This window comes from Rhopalosiphum padi, chromosome 3 (genome assembly GCF_020882245.1).
Source record: "Rhopalosiphum padi isolate XX-2018 chromosome 3, ASM2088224v1, whole genome shotgun sequence".
Classification (NCBI taxonomy): domain Eukaryota; kingdom Metazoa; phylum Arthropoda; class Insecta; order Hemiptera; family Aphididae; genus Rhopalosiphum; species Rhopalosiphum padi.
The window spans coordinates 22960933-22979770 of NC_083599.1; the positions used below are offsets into that span (position 1 = coordinate 22960933).

The following is an 18838-nucleotide window of genomic DNA, read 5'->3' on the forward strand; positions in this document are numbered from 1 at the left end:
ATTTATCTTAATTACAAACGACTGCACGAAATATATTGTAGAAACTACATTTTGATGAAAATATTTTTTATAGTCTATCGAATAATTAGGTATATACTGCAAGTAATAGGTATAAGTATACATACTATTCTTATCTATATACACTTCTTATAATAATTAATAAATAATATTTTTATTTTTCAACTAAAAAATAAGTTGAAATACTGTAACGTCCGTCTGTATCACTCGCCAGTCGCCACTCACGTTATTATATAGTAGGCATGGAATCATTAGAATCTATACTATGAATACGGTGTGTGCAAAAATTGGTGCTATAGTTTTCACATAGACTTATTTTTAAGTAATGTGAAGTTATAAAATATAAATTAATACCTATTAACTTCTAAGAGATGTACTACCTGGTACCTACGCCAAACGCCAGGTTGATTGGTATTATAAATATGATATTAAGTTAGGTGATGAAGTATCATTCACATTTTTATAACACTCCACATTGTTGCTATATTTAAATAACAAAGGGTGAATAGAAAACTATTTTACTGTTGAATAAACATCAAATACGAGATCTATTTAGAAGTTACAAAACAGCGCATTCATGTCACATTTCTATGCATTATTAGAACTATTACAGCTATATATATCTAATTGATATACTTGGGGGAGAGGTCAAAAGAGAACATTTTTAGTAATATCCAAAAATAACAGAAAAAACAACAAAAAAAAAAAGTTTAAGAAAAAAACTGTAAAATTTAATACTAGGTTCTTTCTTAAACGTTTTTTGTTATTGTAGCTATTTAAATTAATTAAATATACATAGAGACGATTTTTATTTATAAACATCTGAAGTTAAAATGTAGACAAAATCATCAACATAGTATGTAAATAATTATATAGTTGAAAATTAATAACATTTTCCATTTTTATTACTTAAGATTGAATATTATAAAACAGTTTTCTCATAAGTATATTATAATGTTGTAACAGAAAAATATTGAAAAATATATTCAATCTCAGTTTTTTTTAGGCATTTTAAGTTAAAATTCGGATGAAACTAAATTAATATTTTAACAAATAATAGCGATTTATGTTATTGTAATTGAATTTATTATTCGTGGATAATTAAAATTTATAACGTATATAAATATATACACATTTAAATTTTAAAATGCAATATTTTCGGCAAAAATTAATCTAACCTAGTATTATTAATAGACAATAGGCATAGTTATATAAATTACTTTAATATTATTTTAAAATTGGTACCGCGAAAAAATAACGTGAAAAAATAACCCCATATGAGATTTTGTAAGATTTTGCAAATTAATCTGAGTATTTATTATATAAAAACTTAAAAATTATTTATTTAACGGCGTATAATACATATAGCTTTTTATCGTTTTCGTTATAAAAGATTAACGTATAGCTGTAATTTTATTACAAATTTACAATATAAAATTCGTGTAAGCTTAAATGTTCGCATAACACATAACTCGGATATCCTGATTAGGAATTACGTTTTACATTTTATAACTTTCTCTAATGAATAACCTTAAATTTCTTGAAAAATTAAAAAAATGTAGGGGGCTAAGCCCCCGTAAGTCCCCACATTTTACGCCTTTGCCTCGAATTTTTTCTATATAATACATTTATTATTAATTTAATTAAAAAATGTTCCGTCTGAGAAAGATTGTAAATCGTAATGATATTATACTAAACATAATAGGAATTTTATGCATATTTAGGAAATCAACTGTAAATTATTTATAATTTGTATAGAAGAAATATTAATTTCGCACCCATTCATTAAATCAAATGACCGTGTCATTATTATACTATTATTTCGGTTTTTATTTAAAATCGTTATTTAATTTTCTTCGACCATATTCCATCAACGTATAATAATGAGTCATTAATATTATTATATGTGTGCTATACAAAATAATATAATATTATGTTTGAACGTTGGACTACTAATTATTATAAGGCTTACCAATACAAATACAAATAAAACCGATAAAATAATATATTAAATATTTGTCTTTACATGTTTAATCAATAAATTTACATTCTCTTATTTTTATTTTAACCGGACGTGGGATTGATAATAATTTACGAGCGACATTTTATAGATTATATTATACATTTATACTGTAACTATTGTATAAATTTATTTAGCATAATATGAAATATATATTATCATATTAAATAAATAGGAGGTATTTCTGTCGTATATAAAACTGTGTAGTCGTTCAGATGTCCAAACATTATAATTTTAATATTATATTTTGCTTATTTATTTATAGTAACGTGCCAGCGTACATCGAATGAAATACGAAATTTGAAAAAATTATCAACTGACTCGCTAAAACCAAATTGAAACTAAAACAACTTTCCTTTTAAAACATTACAATATCTACACATACATAGGTTTATTAGGTTTTGTATTTTGATGTATTGGCCGTTCAAAACTTCAAAGTACAAAATATGTTGTTCAAGTCCAACTGTAATAGCAAATAAGAACGCCATAATTATGACCCGTTATATTAATGAATTAGTTATATTTATTTGATATAATATAATCTCAATTATTAATTACTCAGATTACTTTATGTTTGTCGTCGGATTGAGATAATTATTATATTAGCTATACGCATAAGATACCACTTCTATGCTATTACAAGGAAAATACCATTATGTTATTCATATAACAACAATCTAAAATTCTAAAAGGCAATATTTGTGTATCAAAGCAACCCACAGCCAACTCAGCCAAGTCTAGCATTACAATCATGGTTCTGAAATTTGGTACATAGGCATAAGTAGTCCTATAACCGACAATGTGCACCTCGAAGCTAATTTTTTGAATTTTGCATTTCAAAGAATAATTTCAGTACTACAATCATAGGAATTGTATTAGACTCTCAAAAAGCCATATTTTTTTAGTTTGTTTAAGGTGGTCAATGGTCATAGGTTACAATATGTAATAAAATAGTTTTACTACAAATAAATAATTAATGAAATGTAAAGATAAAAATGTATAGGTATACAAACTAACAGATGATATAAATTTAAAAAATGTTTAATTATGTTTAATTTAGCGTATAAGAAATATTATTATTTAATTATGAAGGAAAATATAAAGAATATATTTTATTTTATTTTTTAAACAATAATATCACAATATTTAGGATTTGATGTTAGGCCTTACAAATATAATACAACTACCAAAGAGAAGGGGTGGCATCCCCCTATAGGAAAAAGTTTGTGTCTGAGTGTCTAGTTCAGGCCCATGCACAAAATTCTATAATAATTGGGTGGGAGGAGGTTGAAAAATCAAAAAAGGTTTGAAATAGATACACTATAAATTAGTAAATACAAAATTACATTATAAACTTATATTTATTATTAATATTGTAAGTATATTAAAAATGTTTTTTTTATTAATACTATAAAAATGCCCTCCCCAAACTCTGGTCCATTATAGACCTCTCGTGAGTTTTAGCTGTGATAATTAATTAATTTACAATTTATCATTTATGTTATTTTTTATCGTCCATAGTTTTATTATATTTATACCTATATTGTTATTATTGTTTTTTAAACGTACGACATGGCGAGTAATAGTACATAATTATAGTTTACAATATGAATATTATTATGAAATAAATGGAATTTGTATAAATATTTGATTTTTCGACATAGTGAAATGAATAATAACTATAACAAAAGAATTACAAAATAAAATAAAATATTTCTGTAATAATGGGTTTCTCGTATAAAATTATAATTTATACGTTAACAAAAAAATTGTACATAAGCTGTGTATGATTTGTCAAACTTGAAATTACTTACAATACAAATATTCTAAGCACAATATTGAGTAAATGTCTACTATATATATACCTAACTATAGTAATATACTATATAATTCTTCGATTTTACTCTATTTAGCTTTTCTATAATACTATAAATAACCAACCACCAGCTGCAGTTAGACTTGTTTCTCTGGATGTATATTATACGACGCCTAAAAACAAGCATAGTATTACAACGTACGAGTACCCGGTAAACCTGCACACTGACAGATCACACGGTGAACATTTTAATTTTCAACTTGGCTGATTCAAATTTTAATTCGTCGTTCAGTATCTATTGCCAAAGAATAGGTACAAGTATAGAGAGCTTCGAGGGCGCCCGCAGAAATATAAACCGGTGGGGTTGGGGAAGTAAAAGTATAAATGCTTAAGCTATACAAGACGTAGTAGGCAATTAAGCAATTAATATTTAATATTATCTAAAAAAGTGGGTGGATGTATACCCAACGGCCGCCCTTGGAGATATTTACAACAACGCGTACCTATGTATTTTAGAAATCTTTAAAGACAGTATTCCATTACTACAGTACTATCCCCAGTACAATATATTTCATGCTCCAGGCCTCCAGCTCCATAGTACCCTCACAAAAATTAAAAAAACAACTCTTAAAAAGGTCCCATAATAATTTGTTACGTAGATAAAATATTAAATTATAAATAAAGTATACAATTTAATTGATCATCAAATTATAGAAATATATATGTATTTATTTTTTATGTAGAAAAACAATTTTATAATATCATTTAAATTTCACTGTAGTCTATAGGGTAGGTACCTACCTATAAATGTTACTATGTTAGATATGGTCTATAGTGCGTAGGTAATAGGTGTAAAGTAAAATTGATCAAGTTGGTAAGTAGGTACTTTGAAAACCTTTTGCCATTGCATTATAATATATTATTATTTATTATTTTCTGTACACAATATTTTTAAAATATATTTACATAAATATTAAACTGCAAACCTTGTGTTATAAACTATATATGTGAATAGATCTGTAAGTGTAAATAACAATAATATATTAATATGTATTATGATATAATAATAATAAATGTTATAACTATTACCATATTATTAAAATAGAGCATTTTTTTTTATTAAAATCAGTATTATACTTGTAGGTATTACAAATAAATATTTTAAGATTTGATGGTTATTCTATTTACAATGGTAAAGTTTTAAGGTCCTATGCTTTATAATGTTGGTATCTACATGTAGTTCAATTAAAAATTATGTAGATACTAGATATTCAGAGAAATTATACTAAATCTAGCGATTAATTCAATAGTGAATCCCCATTCAAATTTATCTGAGATATTCTACCAAAATATATCTGTCATATACCAACTGTAAAATATAATTACCTAATTATCAGATAAAACTTCTAAAAACATATTTGAATTTGTCTTGAAAACAATTTCTTCATTTTTTTTTTTAAATTCATTAGGTTTTTAAATTTTGAGTATAAATTAAAAAAAAAAATGTATATTATTAAGTGGGTTTTATTAAATAAATATGTTAGTTAAACTGAACGGCAAAAGATTCATACTTTTGACAAAAAAACTAATTATTACTTAATATTTGTGCAATGCACCATTGTGTACGGGAGAACTTAATTTGTTTTACACAACCACACAGACACATGAAAATTACATATTTATTTAATTCCTTGAAAACAGTTGGTAATAAATCCTCTTAGGCCTCTAATGAGAGGAATATTTTTTAAGTATGAAAATAATAATATATTTGATTATGACTATGTAATAAGCTTATTTTTCTTCATAGGAAAGTAAACGTCCCATTTAGCAACAAAATTAGTAAAAAAACACATTTTATTTTAAACGATATAAATATAAAGTTAAAACCAGCCGCATTAAGTCCACCTGTAGCTAATGCTCATAAATTGTATAATAATATTATACAATTATAATATTTAGCTATACATTCCATAAAATGAATGACATCATAGTACATTTACTCCACATTGACCACGAAGAGAATTATACTTATAATAACTAAAACTTTTTAACACAATAAAAATGCATTTTAAAGTGAATAAGCGTATATATTTTAATAATTTTATTTTAGGGGAGTCATTAAATTATAAAAATAAAACCATGATAAACATAATATATACTGATGCGAAAACAAGTGAATAGTATTCATATTTCCGGTACAATAACTTAAAAATAATAGTTTTATATAATATATATAATAATATTTATGTAAAAGATACAAAAACAAAATAATGTAATGCGCGCTTAAACCATAGCATGTTTAAATTCGATACCATTAAATCAAATAAAAATCACACTACAAACAAATTATAGTTTGTTATACAATAATGATAAAAAAAAATAAATACATAATAAGATTACTCAACCCAGATTGACAATGATATTGAATTATAATATAACCATTGTAATGAACATACTATGTTAAATGTATCCAATATTTTTAGTAATTACAAAATACATTAAAATATTGGTACATAACCAAATTATTGGGTACTAAAATAAGTACAAAAAAAAAAAATAATAATAAATAAATAAATAAAATATATACGAGAATTCAACTAGTTTACAACGACCAAATTTTAAAATGAAACAGAAAATATTTTCGAATATTAGTACCACATAATATTTTTGAATTGCGAAAAAAGGGTTGAATTATCTAACAAATAGCTTAAAGATATAACAAAGTACAATAATCTTACAGAATTAAAAATAAACTAAATGTAATTCTTACTCACTATTTTTTTTTTTTAACAGTATCATACATAATTATTATCATTATACACATAATATAATATTCACATCTACTGTGACTACCCACAAAGACAAATCAATATGAAACAGCAGTATAAGAATTAAAGGACAATCAAAACTTTGGTAAATTGCTTAAAGCTATTGATTATTTATGGATGCGTAAAATTAATAAAATAGTTATAATTCAAGGAAAAATAATAATTATAATATGCTTGACAATGATAAGCTGTAGGGGATAAAACCAAAAAATTTTTTTAAAAGATAACTATGATGTGCAAGATAATATTTAAGGATAAAATAAATTAAAGACGCCTTAATGCAATAATGATATAAGTTAAGTTACATTGAAATTAATAATGAAATACTTAAGTACTGATATAAGTCCGCTAATGACGATCAATAAATAGAATATCATTAAAGTACACTTGTGCGCAACTAGATGGTTACACCGAAAAAAAAATTAGTTTAATACTTAGTTAACTATAAATTTTAAGCAACAATCAATTGTTGTTTAATTAGTTGGTTAGATTCACAAGTGACAACAGCTTAGTAAAGGTACTATCAAATTACAATAATATTATACTTACTTAATAGTTATTTAAGTGGAATTATACAAAGAATCATAAGGTTTCTATTTTTTTCACTTAACACTTAAGTACTAAGCCCTTAAAAATTCTAAATTACATTAATTCGATATTCTTAAATGTGCTTTAGGAAAATGTTGTTTTTAAAAAAAATATTAAAAACAGCAATAATCCATTGCAATCATTATGAATATTTGGACGAAATTCTGATACATTTTGTTTCAAATTTATACTCTGTCGATTTTAACGACAGAATAATAAATTATCTTGAACTAACAAATAGATAAATCAACAAAACGATAACTAAAAAATCTACCTATACACAAATATTTTTAAAATCAAAAATGTTATTTTCAACATTTAAAATCATTTTCACTTATCATTAGGTAAAGGAAATTCAAACAGCAATTATGGCTCAGAGTTCGCATTAACTAAAATTCAATAATTATATTATAACCATATACATTATTTGAATGTATAAAAATTGTAACTTAATGAGAGTACATTATACACTGGTGCATAACGAACATAAAAATATAAATTTGAATAAAATTAGACACCATAATTGCCTATTATGTTTGTGTATGTACAAACATGTATACATACACATACAATAAATACATATACATAGTTACAACTAATGTATATAATATTTACTAAATTTAAACAGGAAGTGGCGGTGGGCCTAACAGAGGGTTTGGTGTAGGTGAAAGCAGTTCCTGGCGGTCACGATCACGTTCTCGGCCTGGGCGGAATGCCTCCAACAAAGCTTCAACTCTATCTTCGCTTGGGCTCCACCGCTGACACCCAGCATTGTTTTGAAGCCATACAACTAAAGTGCTTGTGGGAGAACGAATATTTACATCTGTCCTAAAAAACCAAAAAAAATTTATGAAATAAATATTTTTAATGACTCTTGTGTAATGCAAAATGTTAAATATATACTTTGGTACACTGTACTGGAAACCATGTCTATAATAATGTTCATATGCTGGTATAACCACTTGACGTCGCTTGAATTGACTAGAGTCTAATTTTTGAACAAATGTTGTTTCACCATCAGCCAAAAATATGATGAAAGACAAAGGTTCGCTTGATTCAGATAACAATCGATCAATATGATTTAAAGCCGCTTCAATTAGATCATCACAGTGTATAGGAGGATTTACTACAAATGAACCGCTTACAGCGTTTAAATCCAAAATTGATCTGAATATAAAAAAGTTATTAATTATTATATAAATTATTTTTTTTATCATCCACTGGAACAGAACATTCTTTTGCTAAATATCCAAAAATTATTGTAAAAATTATAATTTGTACAAAATAAAAATCCAAAAGCTATTTCAAAAAAAAATAACTACTACTAAGAGAAGCACACAAACCCTCGGGATCCAAAATAGGCGTCGGTGTCTGGAAACGCTGAGCAATACTGCCGGAAATAGCAATTCAGAGGTGATGCAAAACATTCAAATGTCACACCAAAATTCCTGTGCAGAGATTCTAGAATAGGCACTGGTACTGATACTTGTGTATCAGGACTATTGGAGCAGAAAACACTGTACCTTTTCAACAAACACCAAACTCTAGCCATGAAGTTTTCCATTTTTTTGTCTTCATAGCAACTGTAGCGATACAGTTGTTCCTGTAAGTTATCAAACATTTTTAATATTTGATTACTATAGTAGTTCTGTTGTAAATAATCACAGTCACAAAATAACTTACCAACTTTTGGAGGTACACAGTATTGATGAGTAATCTTTCTCCATTGAACCGGACATAAGTCTGTTCTTTGTCAGCCATGTATTCAACAGGAGGAAGACGCGGAGCAGGTGTGACAAATTGTACAGGATAACACCAGACTTTATGTAGAGTTAATACTGCAGGAGCTGGCGCTATTTCTAAACACATTTAATAATAATAATATTTTATTAGAAAGTAGTTATTTCCCACTAATGAATATTAGATAAATAATGAATTTAATTGACTAATTCATGTTTAGTTAAATAATACATAATGCTTAAGATGTTTATAAATATTTTATACGTGACTAAAATTTAAAAAAATAGTATTAACTAACCTGTAATTCCTTGAGCAATCAAAAGCTCACTATTTTTTTCTTTGACCTTGCGAGCATATTCCACGGATAAATGGTACACCTTTGAGCAGATGCCTTCCACAGAATCTTTAACAGTTTGAGCTATATGCGGTTGACATTGCATCTGTAAAATATATTAAACGTTTTACTTATTTTTTTTTAAGCATTTATATGTGAACATGTGATCATTACTTTAAGATGGTTTAATCGCTCTTGGAAATCAACATATGTAGCACCTACTGTCTTCCTCAACCATTGCAATGTATCTTCAGTGTTCCATTTTACAACTTTTCTACTTTCTTGTAGTGTGTTTCTATATAACCCACAAATTAATTAATTTATAACAAATAAATAGTAGTCAAATTTAGCCATACATTTATTTTAATTTAAATAACTTTCTATTTAAATATTGATTAAAAATAAAAAATATTAAAAGTATTCAAAAATATGCTTTTTATTATAAAAAATACAGTGAGACAAATATAAAATATTCCTGATTCCTAATGCTATTTATGTCGTCCAAAGCATTAAGTATAGTAACTGGCATAATACTTTCCTCAAAAAATTTAAGTTCAGCAACTGTTAACTATTTTAATTTTTATGAAAGTTTTTAACATTTTAAAACTGAAGAATGTGGCCGCAAAAATAATTCTCCTTGTTCATGAATACTCTAATTGCTATTCTACTTGCCAGACTTTTCTGACCTTATATAAAGTAATTTTTAAATATTCGTAATATTGTAGAATTCTTTTTGGATAGTCTAATAAAACAAATTGGGAATCAATGAATGTTTTAATAGGCAAAAAAAAAGTATTTTACATAAAGTTTAATTTTATAGAAACAACTTATTACTAAAATTATATTTTAAGCTCTACGATCATAGCATGAGCTAAGTGAAAATACATAGTGGTAGAGATGCAAGAGCAAACATTGTTAATTGAGTTGTGCTGTGGTAGTTATTCGTGAATTAAAGATAAAGTAACTAAAAGTGATAGAATTCAATTGATTAAATGTAAATTGATCTGTTGTACCATTGTACATAATAATCATACGTATTATACATGAATACACGCACAATGTATATTTGGAAAAAATGAAAGTAGCCATGCATCTACGCCTGAAAAATATTCATCCCTAGTAAACAATTGAACAATAGTTTTAGTATTGATTACCAATATTTTCGGTTTACTTATATCAATACAATATTGATATCACAACTTCATTGTGCTAAACATTCATTTTTCATATAGAACAATGTTAAGAATATTAAATTAAATAATATACCTAGACTCAATAAGATTTTTGGCTGCTTCAGCGTATATGGACAGTTGTTTCCGAGCATCTGCAGTATACTTAGGCTTTGCCAATCTCAATGGTATATCATTCATTATTTCATTATACATTCTTAAAGATACTTCTGGATAGCACTGAGAGGGCAACAATGGATCAGTACCAGTATCAACCACTTTTCTCTCAATAAGCCAACGATTGAAAGATTCTTTTGGTGCATTGATGTCTAGTTATGAAAAAATATTTATGAATGCAACATAATTCTAAATCACAAGATTAAACCACAGTACTTACTTTCTCGGGACTGACAAAGTTCCTGGTAACATTGTCTTAATTTTGCTACTAAATGTCCACGATAAAACTCGATATCTGGATGTGGCTGAGACATCATGGATGGCGATCGCTCAAATATAACAACATTTGTAGGTATTTCAAGTTCCCATGGACCACTACAAACAAATAAATTTAATTGATAATTTACTTAAGTTAAAAAAGCAAATTTTGTTTTACAATGTACATGTTATGGTGAACACAATTATTTTTATACAAAGGAATATAATTTTATTCATCAGTCAATAATATTTTTTTAGACTAAAAATATGGGAAATTTTTAGATACAAAATATTTATAAATTTTGACTATACAAATAAGGTATAAGTAGGTTTGGATTGAGTTTGTTGAACATCACATAACGCGTAATATATAACAATAAGATATATTTGTTAACAGCTCAGTAGTGTATATTTGTTTAAAAATTACCACAGTTGACACAACTTCATGAACATATATCTTATTACGAGTAAGAAATCATGGAATGTACGAGAGTGAAAAACAAAAATTATTTTTAGAATTAATGAACCTAAGAGGACTTCATGTAAAAACTCAGTTAAATGTTTTTTTTTAATTATTCTTTAATAATGTATTCTTAGAAAGTTTTAATAAACCAAATCATAAAAATTGTAAATGAAAATAAGTCAGGTTAAGTAAAACCACCAGTTAAGATAGATGTTTAATGAGCAATTATAAGTTAACGGCTAAACTTAATTTTAAAAATGTGGAAGTACAAGTCCATTTGAATTAAGTTCTGAGACAAGTCCCAAGTTTTATAATTGTTTATTTAGATATCCTGACTTTTATAATGATAGTATATACTTATTGAGTCCTGCTAATTTTTATAAACAAAATATGTTAGTTGAGTCCCACCAACTATTATAGTAAAATATTCTATTTGAGTCCCGACTAATAATATATGCTAGTTGAGTCCCGCTGACTTTTATAAAAAAATATGCTAGTTGAATTCCTCCAACTTTTATAATGATATATATTAGTTGAGCTCTACCTTTTATCAGACATACATTTCACATATTCACATACAATGAATATGGGTACATATTTTGTTTTTTATTTACCATTTAATATATAGATACATATGTGTGGAAAATATAAGTATGGTACACTGGCATACAATTATACTAATTTTTAAACAAAAAACTTACGTTAGTATCATTTTTTTTGTTGCAGGGCCTAAGACAATTTCTTCTGCAGGTCTTTTTTTCAATAACATTGGATTTGTTCCATTATGTTGACCATCACTTGTTATCCCCAAAGGATCTGATTGAACGTCAAACTAAAATGGTTGATTGGATATTATAATACAATACTATGATTTATAGCTGAGTTTATACATACTTGTCTCAAAGGTGGAAATTCCCAAAGAGATTCACCAGTCAACTTATTCCAAAAATAAGGCCGATTCTCACGTTTACTCCAAAACTTTTTCCATCCTTGCTGCAACAGCTCTAATGGTAATTCAGGTTCAATAAACGTATTTATTGGCAAGCCCTAAAAATTGTTATATAATGTTTAAATAGATAAAACTTTTTAGTATGGTTATGGTAAGTAAGTTACTGACATGTGGTGTTTGGGGGCTTGTGTGTATGACACTTGGATGTGGACTAGAATTATTTATTGGGATGTTATTTTGGTCCAAAATACCAAGAGAAGGTTGGATTTTTATTGGAACTGGTATCATAATATCATGTGACGGCATTGAGTTCCATCCTTGTACATTGTTCATCATTTCTTGTTGGTCATTCATTTCATTCATTTTGTAATCTATAATACACAATATAAAGTAATACATTAGTCAAAATTATTTGTCCTAAAGCGCACAAAAATAGCTCTATGGACTTTGATATTAAATTAAGAGAAAATATTAGCAATATAATTTTACCATTTAATTAAAATGAATTTAATTTACAACAAAATCAAACGTGAAATTTCAAAATTGAATTTGTTTTAAAAAAAATTACAAATAATTACGAGATCATATTGATCTGAATCATTTATAAAGCTAAAAAAATATTTTAATCTATCAGATTACTTATAACTTAAAAAGATATCAATATATCCGAACCAGTGCCTATATTAGTTTAAGTTTGCTATGCTAAACTAAATACCTGTCTATTAACATTAATTGTAATACTAAATATTGAAAAATTTAATTTAAAACATTTTATCATACAAAATTAAAAAAAACCTATAGTTATTACGATAATTATTACTTATTACAATTTTGAAAATGTTTCTTTTTTCGGTAGATACTATTACATTTACAATCTAATTACTTAAATACTATAGTATTTACTAATTTTACCTTAGTTATAAAATTAAATATTTCTAACAAATATGATGTTAACCAGATAATTACATTTATAAGATATTTCTAGTTTCATATAGTACCAATATAATACTGTCAATCTAATGGTAACAATTATAGCGTTGAAAATATTTAACAAACAAACATACACATATAATATTTATAGAATTATATTATCTTTTTTTTTTCATAATTCAAGTACCCAAGTTACTTAAATTATATTAGTAATACCTAATATAGAATACAAAATTTATTGACATACCATTTTTCATAGAAGGTAAGCAGTTTTGGAGCTCCATGACTTGTTTAGTTATTTCACAGGTTCACAAAAAACATAATTACGGTGTTCAATGTTATGTTGGCACAAATAACCTGTAAAAAAAAATATAAAAGTAGTTAATAAAATTTAACCAATTACCCAGGTAGGTAGTGTACATAAACACAATACCTAATATTTATAACTGAAAAATATAAAATAAATTGAAAAGAGCTTAAGTAAAGTAATATATTCTTTTCAAAATATATTTATATTTAATATATATTGTATTATAATAATACAATTACCGTAAAATTTAACTATCGACGCTACCAAGCGATCGACTAACTCGTAAAAATTAACAAAGCATAGGAAACACTATAGCACCGACTGCATGGCAAAAAACCAATCGACTGGTAACAGACACAACACACAAACACTGTAGTCTCGGACCGAACGAGAATGCCGAAGAGGAGTGGGTATCAAACGAGAACACGGCACAAGAGATGGCGGTGTACGAACGCTTAGGGTTCGCAACTCAAGGACCAAGGATTGAGGGGACAAAGAACGGTTAGAAAAAAAAAAAATTAAGGACAGGACGTCCCGCGATGGTGGACAGCATACGTGCGGCGGCTGTTGGGTCGTCGTGCTCGTGCGTCCGTCGAACAACTGACGACGGTTAAAAGGTACAAAGGCGACTACCAACGCGCTCAAAACGGAGGACGGACCGAAACGCGCGAACGATGCGTACGCGCCGCGGAAGCGAACGGGACGCGCGCTGCGGCGACGGGGGCGCGCGGCGGATGATTTTCGATGACTACGTCTACAACACTCACCTTTGGTTGAGATCCATGGGAAAAAGCCACGAAGCGTCAGAGTCGCGGTCCCGCCATAACTGGTCCGACGACGACGACGACGACGACGTAAGTAAGTAAAACAAGGAACGCGACAGCCGCAGAGACGACCAGCCGAACGACAACGAAAAGTAAACTAAATTTGATAATGATAAAAAGTCCTTTCCATTGCGTTGCGTCGTCACCGCCAGCCCGCCGCCACCGTCGCCACGACCACCACCACGGTCACCGCGCGCGCCACTTCACCACCGCACCACCCACAGGTAGTGCGAGTGCGCGCCACCGAGACAATAGCGGTCCGTGGTTGTAGTGGTACCAGCCGCCGCCTCCGTTGCCGCGGCGCGTAAACGGCCGCCTCCATGCGCGCGCGCCCTCTGGTGGCCGACGGGCGACTCGCAGTACGGTTTGGTAGAATATTATGTGGCGGTGGCGGTAGCGGCGGAGGCGACGGTGAGCGTACTTTCGGAACTGCGCAATTAAATTTCGAAAACCGATTTTCCCGGAAAAAAAAAAAAACGGTTTTTGAATATTATTATTATTGCTAAGCACACGCGGGCGGCGCAGTCTGAGAAGTGTGGCTTTTAGGACGTGTCGTGGGAGGACATATTATTATTATATAATTGTGACGACGTTCCAGACTATACACGCGTAGGTATAACGTTTTTTGCGCGAAATAATAAGATTTCTGCAAACAGTGCAAACTCGCCACCTACCTTATATGTATAGGTTGCCTTATAAAATTATTTTACACTGGTAAAATACACACACGCACGCACACGTATTATTCATTTAATATTATGTTTCGGCGACATTTTATGATACCTTTTGGTTATTAATCTCATTTTACAGGTGTTAGGTACTTACGACTAAATTGGGTCGAAAGGTTGTTCGCGAAATAATAAAATACTATCTATCATCTATGTATACAAAAACCATTTTATAAATTACATTTAGATAAAATTATTTGCTGTTTTACTTGAAATTGTATTTTTCACTTGTGTACATTAGGCATACCGTCGTCTGTCTGTACTGATAATAATATATTTATACGTATGCTATATACTATAATACACACCGTCACGTCATAATATATCCGAGCGAGTACCTAAATATTATTATTACACTTTTACGAGTGACGAGTACCTTTAAATACGATTTGCATTTCCTAGAGGCGCCCATGTTCCACGATTACTGTGCTCGTTTGCAGTAACGCGGCGGTCTTTATAAGTTTTACGAAAGCTACTCGGTTTTATAATATTCCATCGGCCCACCCAATCACCCAAAACCCTAATAAATGCATTTACTGTCATATTTTTGACAACCTATCGTGTTCAATTATAATAAATTATTAACCATTAACCCACGATCCACCCATTCGCCACTCAGAAGAAACTCAGAAGCGACCGGCTGTCGATTATCCTTTCGCCTAACTTAACTTTTGACGCTTCGTTTGGCATATACATATCATAGTATTGAGTACCTACTGAAATATCTATACTGAAGTGGTGTTGAGTGTTACGGTAAGAAACGTATATACAGGATGTAATAGCCAACAGGACTATTTAACAAATATAGTAACATTTGTAATGGAAGTTTGTTAAGTAGTCTTGTTACACCTTATAATATAGTACAGTACTTACCTATAAGTTTAGTGGTTCGATTCTAATTGCAGTCGGTCATCGACGCTTTCAATACTCACGAAATAAGAATAAACATATTTTTTCTCGATTTTTTGTCTGAATAATATCTATTTAGTAACTATGGTTATTTGAGTAATTAATTACGTCTTACGCCATATCTGCAATAGACGTGCGCAGACCTGAATTTCGGGGGTACCTACAATTTTTTTCGGGCCCTTTTCTTAATTTGGGCCCTCTCTTAACAAGACATGTACATATTTTAATAAATTATAATGAACGAATAAACATTACATACATTATATCACATATTAACCAGTGGTAATACTAGTACCAAGTACCTAATATAATATTTCATTATATAGTTGGATCTAAATCTAAAATCTATTTTCAAGATAATGGCAATATTTATTTATTATTTTTACTTTTGTAGTCAATAAAATCTAGCTGTTGTAATCATAATAATAAGTTCTATCACGCAAATTTAAAATATTTTATGTTGTATTATATTTTTTTTTATCACAAAACATAATTTTTTTTACGACATATTTTAGAAAAAATACCATTTTTATTCTAGTAACAATAGTAACATTAGTTAAAATACGGACCCATATAATATATGCTTTAGGACTTAAATTTTAGGGCCCCAATTACATGTCGTGGGTGCCCAGGCACACCCGGAACCCCCCGTGCGCACGCCTATAGCGCCGCCAAAAACGAATGTTATGATTTTTATTTAGATAATTACCTGCCGTTATATTATGATAATATATAATTTATTTACTCGATAATTCTTTTTTACATTTCCGCAACCATTTAAGAGGTTTAATAATCTTATATTATAATATTATAATGTTATTAACGTTTAAAGTCGTTTAGACGCGCTGCTGCAGTTATCTACCTCGGCGTCACTAGTCAACACTTCATAGCAAACGCACGTCATGATGTACAAAACGGGTATCTATATATTGCAAGGGCGCCGCGTTCGGATGTCTGCGCATAAAAATTCCTAATAAAATACAATAAAAAGGACGCATTGCGTACGCGAGATCGCAAAACTCCTATGCGTATGGCTGGGTTATGCGTATTTACCTATTATACATATTTTATACCTTATGGGGACGCGGACCATCGGACTGATTTTATAATAATAATAATATAATGTTGCAATTGTATATCATCTATTCTGAAGCTTTACCGGCCGTCGACCACCTGTATATTATATCTATAGGTTACAGTGGCGTAAATTGGATTTAATTTGTAGTGATGGAGAGGAATATACTGACATAACTCTTTTTTCTTAAAAGAATGTCAGCGTTGACGTTTTATTAATTAAAACAATTCGCTATTGTCCATACTGAAACCATTTTATACATGACATTAAATTAAAATTATTTGCTATTTTAGGTAGATACTTGAAAATTGTATTTTTCACTTATGTATACTGTCGTCTGTCTATATTGATAAATGTTATTTATAGGTACTTACAAAAAAATTAGTAAAATTCTTATTTCACCACGAACGGTACCGCCCACTAAAGTTAATTCTATACGTTCTTTGTTGATTATGTAAAATGTGTATACTACGCACTCAATCTCATCAGTGAATTGGTGAATTGGTCCAGTTGGTACAATACATTTAATATATTAGTTATTTACTATTTTGAAAAGTTGTAATATTATTAAACTAACTTGGTTATGTTTAAAATGTTTCTTATATTTTAATAATAGCACTTAAGTAAATTATATCACATTATTTATAAACATGACTATATAGACCGTCTTAACTTCATGAGTTTAGGATATACATTTATTTTTTATTTTCAGCACGTGGTGGTGCATATGTGCGACATTTGAATAAACAAATTGACGACATTGACCACTGTATATAGGACACTGTATATAGGATACTGTATATAGGACTCTGTACATATGTATATGTGGTGCCTAAGTATGTTGGTATATTAGCGTCTAGCCTATTATATAGTGCTTATACCAATATGTATATTATTATAGTTATAAGTATTACTAGATATTTAAAAAAAACACATATATAACATACATGATTATATAATTATAATTAATATAATATATACCTACCTATACACTGAAGGTAAAAATGCCACACAATATTATATCTGTTTATCTGTATATATATTTATATGCTATATAATATACAATATATAATCGAACGTCTTCTGACTGAGTGGCTAACTAATCAACGTATAGTCAAAACTACCGATTCATTTGAAATTTTGAATTAATGCACTTATTATTACCATGTATTGTGTATACTGTATAGATGAACTAAAAAAGGATTTTGTAAAATTCGTATTTAAAGAGGAACTCACACACAGGGATTTATTGCAGGCTCACGAAAAACGATTATTTATTTGTTTACCTATATATTTCACAAGTCGTGACAATGTATATATTATATACCTAATTTAAATTTAAATATACATCAGAATTCAAAATAGTTGGAGGTACAGACGTACAGTTGACCTAGTGGTAGTACCAATAGCTAGTACCTAATTATGATTAATTAATCATATTAATTATATTTGAATAATCGTATTTTAAAATTTCACAGTTTGAATTTATTTACTCATCGTATTTATTATAATAAAACGATATATTAATACATACTAATTTCTCACAACAATAAAACATTATTCAGTTGTTTTATTCGTTTTCAACTATACAGGTTTCATTATTTAATTTTTGTATTCTCGTATTTATATTTTTCTAATAATCATTATCATTACCACCATACCTGATTTATTGTACCTCATAATCTAAATAAAAAACTAATCC

General features: G+C 28.5%; 1 protein-coding gene across 2 annotated transcripts; it reads right to left on the reverse strand.

Annotated features, from left to right (window-relative positions):
- Positions 1-5690: 5690 nt before the first annotated feature.
- LOC132924653 (mRNA (2'-O-methyladenosine-N(6)-)-methyltransferase) lies at positions 5691-14583 on the reverse strand. 2 transcript variants are annotated; one of them, XM_060989080.1, is made up of 13 exons: positions 14368-14583; positions 13538-13647; positions 12529-12731; positions 12306-12458; positions 12113-12243; positions 10911-11065; positions 10611-10842; positions 9519-9639; positions 9309-9450; positions 8954-9129; positions 8614-8873; positions 8174-8437; positions 5691-8098 (listed from the first exon to the last, which is right to left on the reverse strand). In XM_060989080.1, the coding sequence occupies exons 2-13, from the start codon at positions 13572-13574 to the stop codon at positions 7891-7893; spliced, it is 2082 nt and encodes a 693-aa protein (XP_060845063.1). In that variant the 5' UTR covers positions 13575-13647; positions 14368-14583; the 3' UTR covers positions 5691-7890. The 2 variants fall into 2 exon arrangements, with proteins under 2 accessions (XP_060845063.1, XP_060845064.1); XM_060989081.1 differs by lacking the exon at positions 14368-14583 and adding an exon at positions 13840-14301.
- Positions 14584-18838: the final 4255 nt, after the last annotated feature.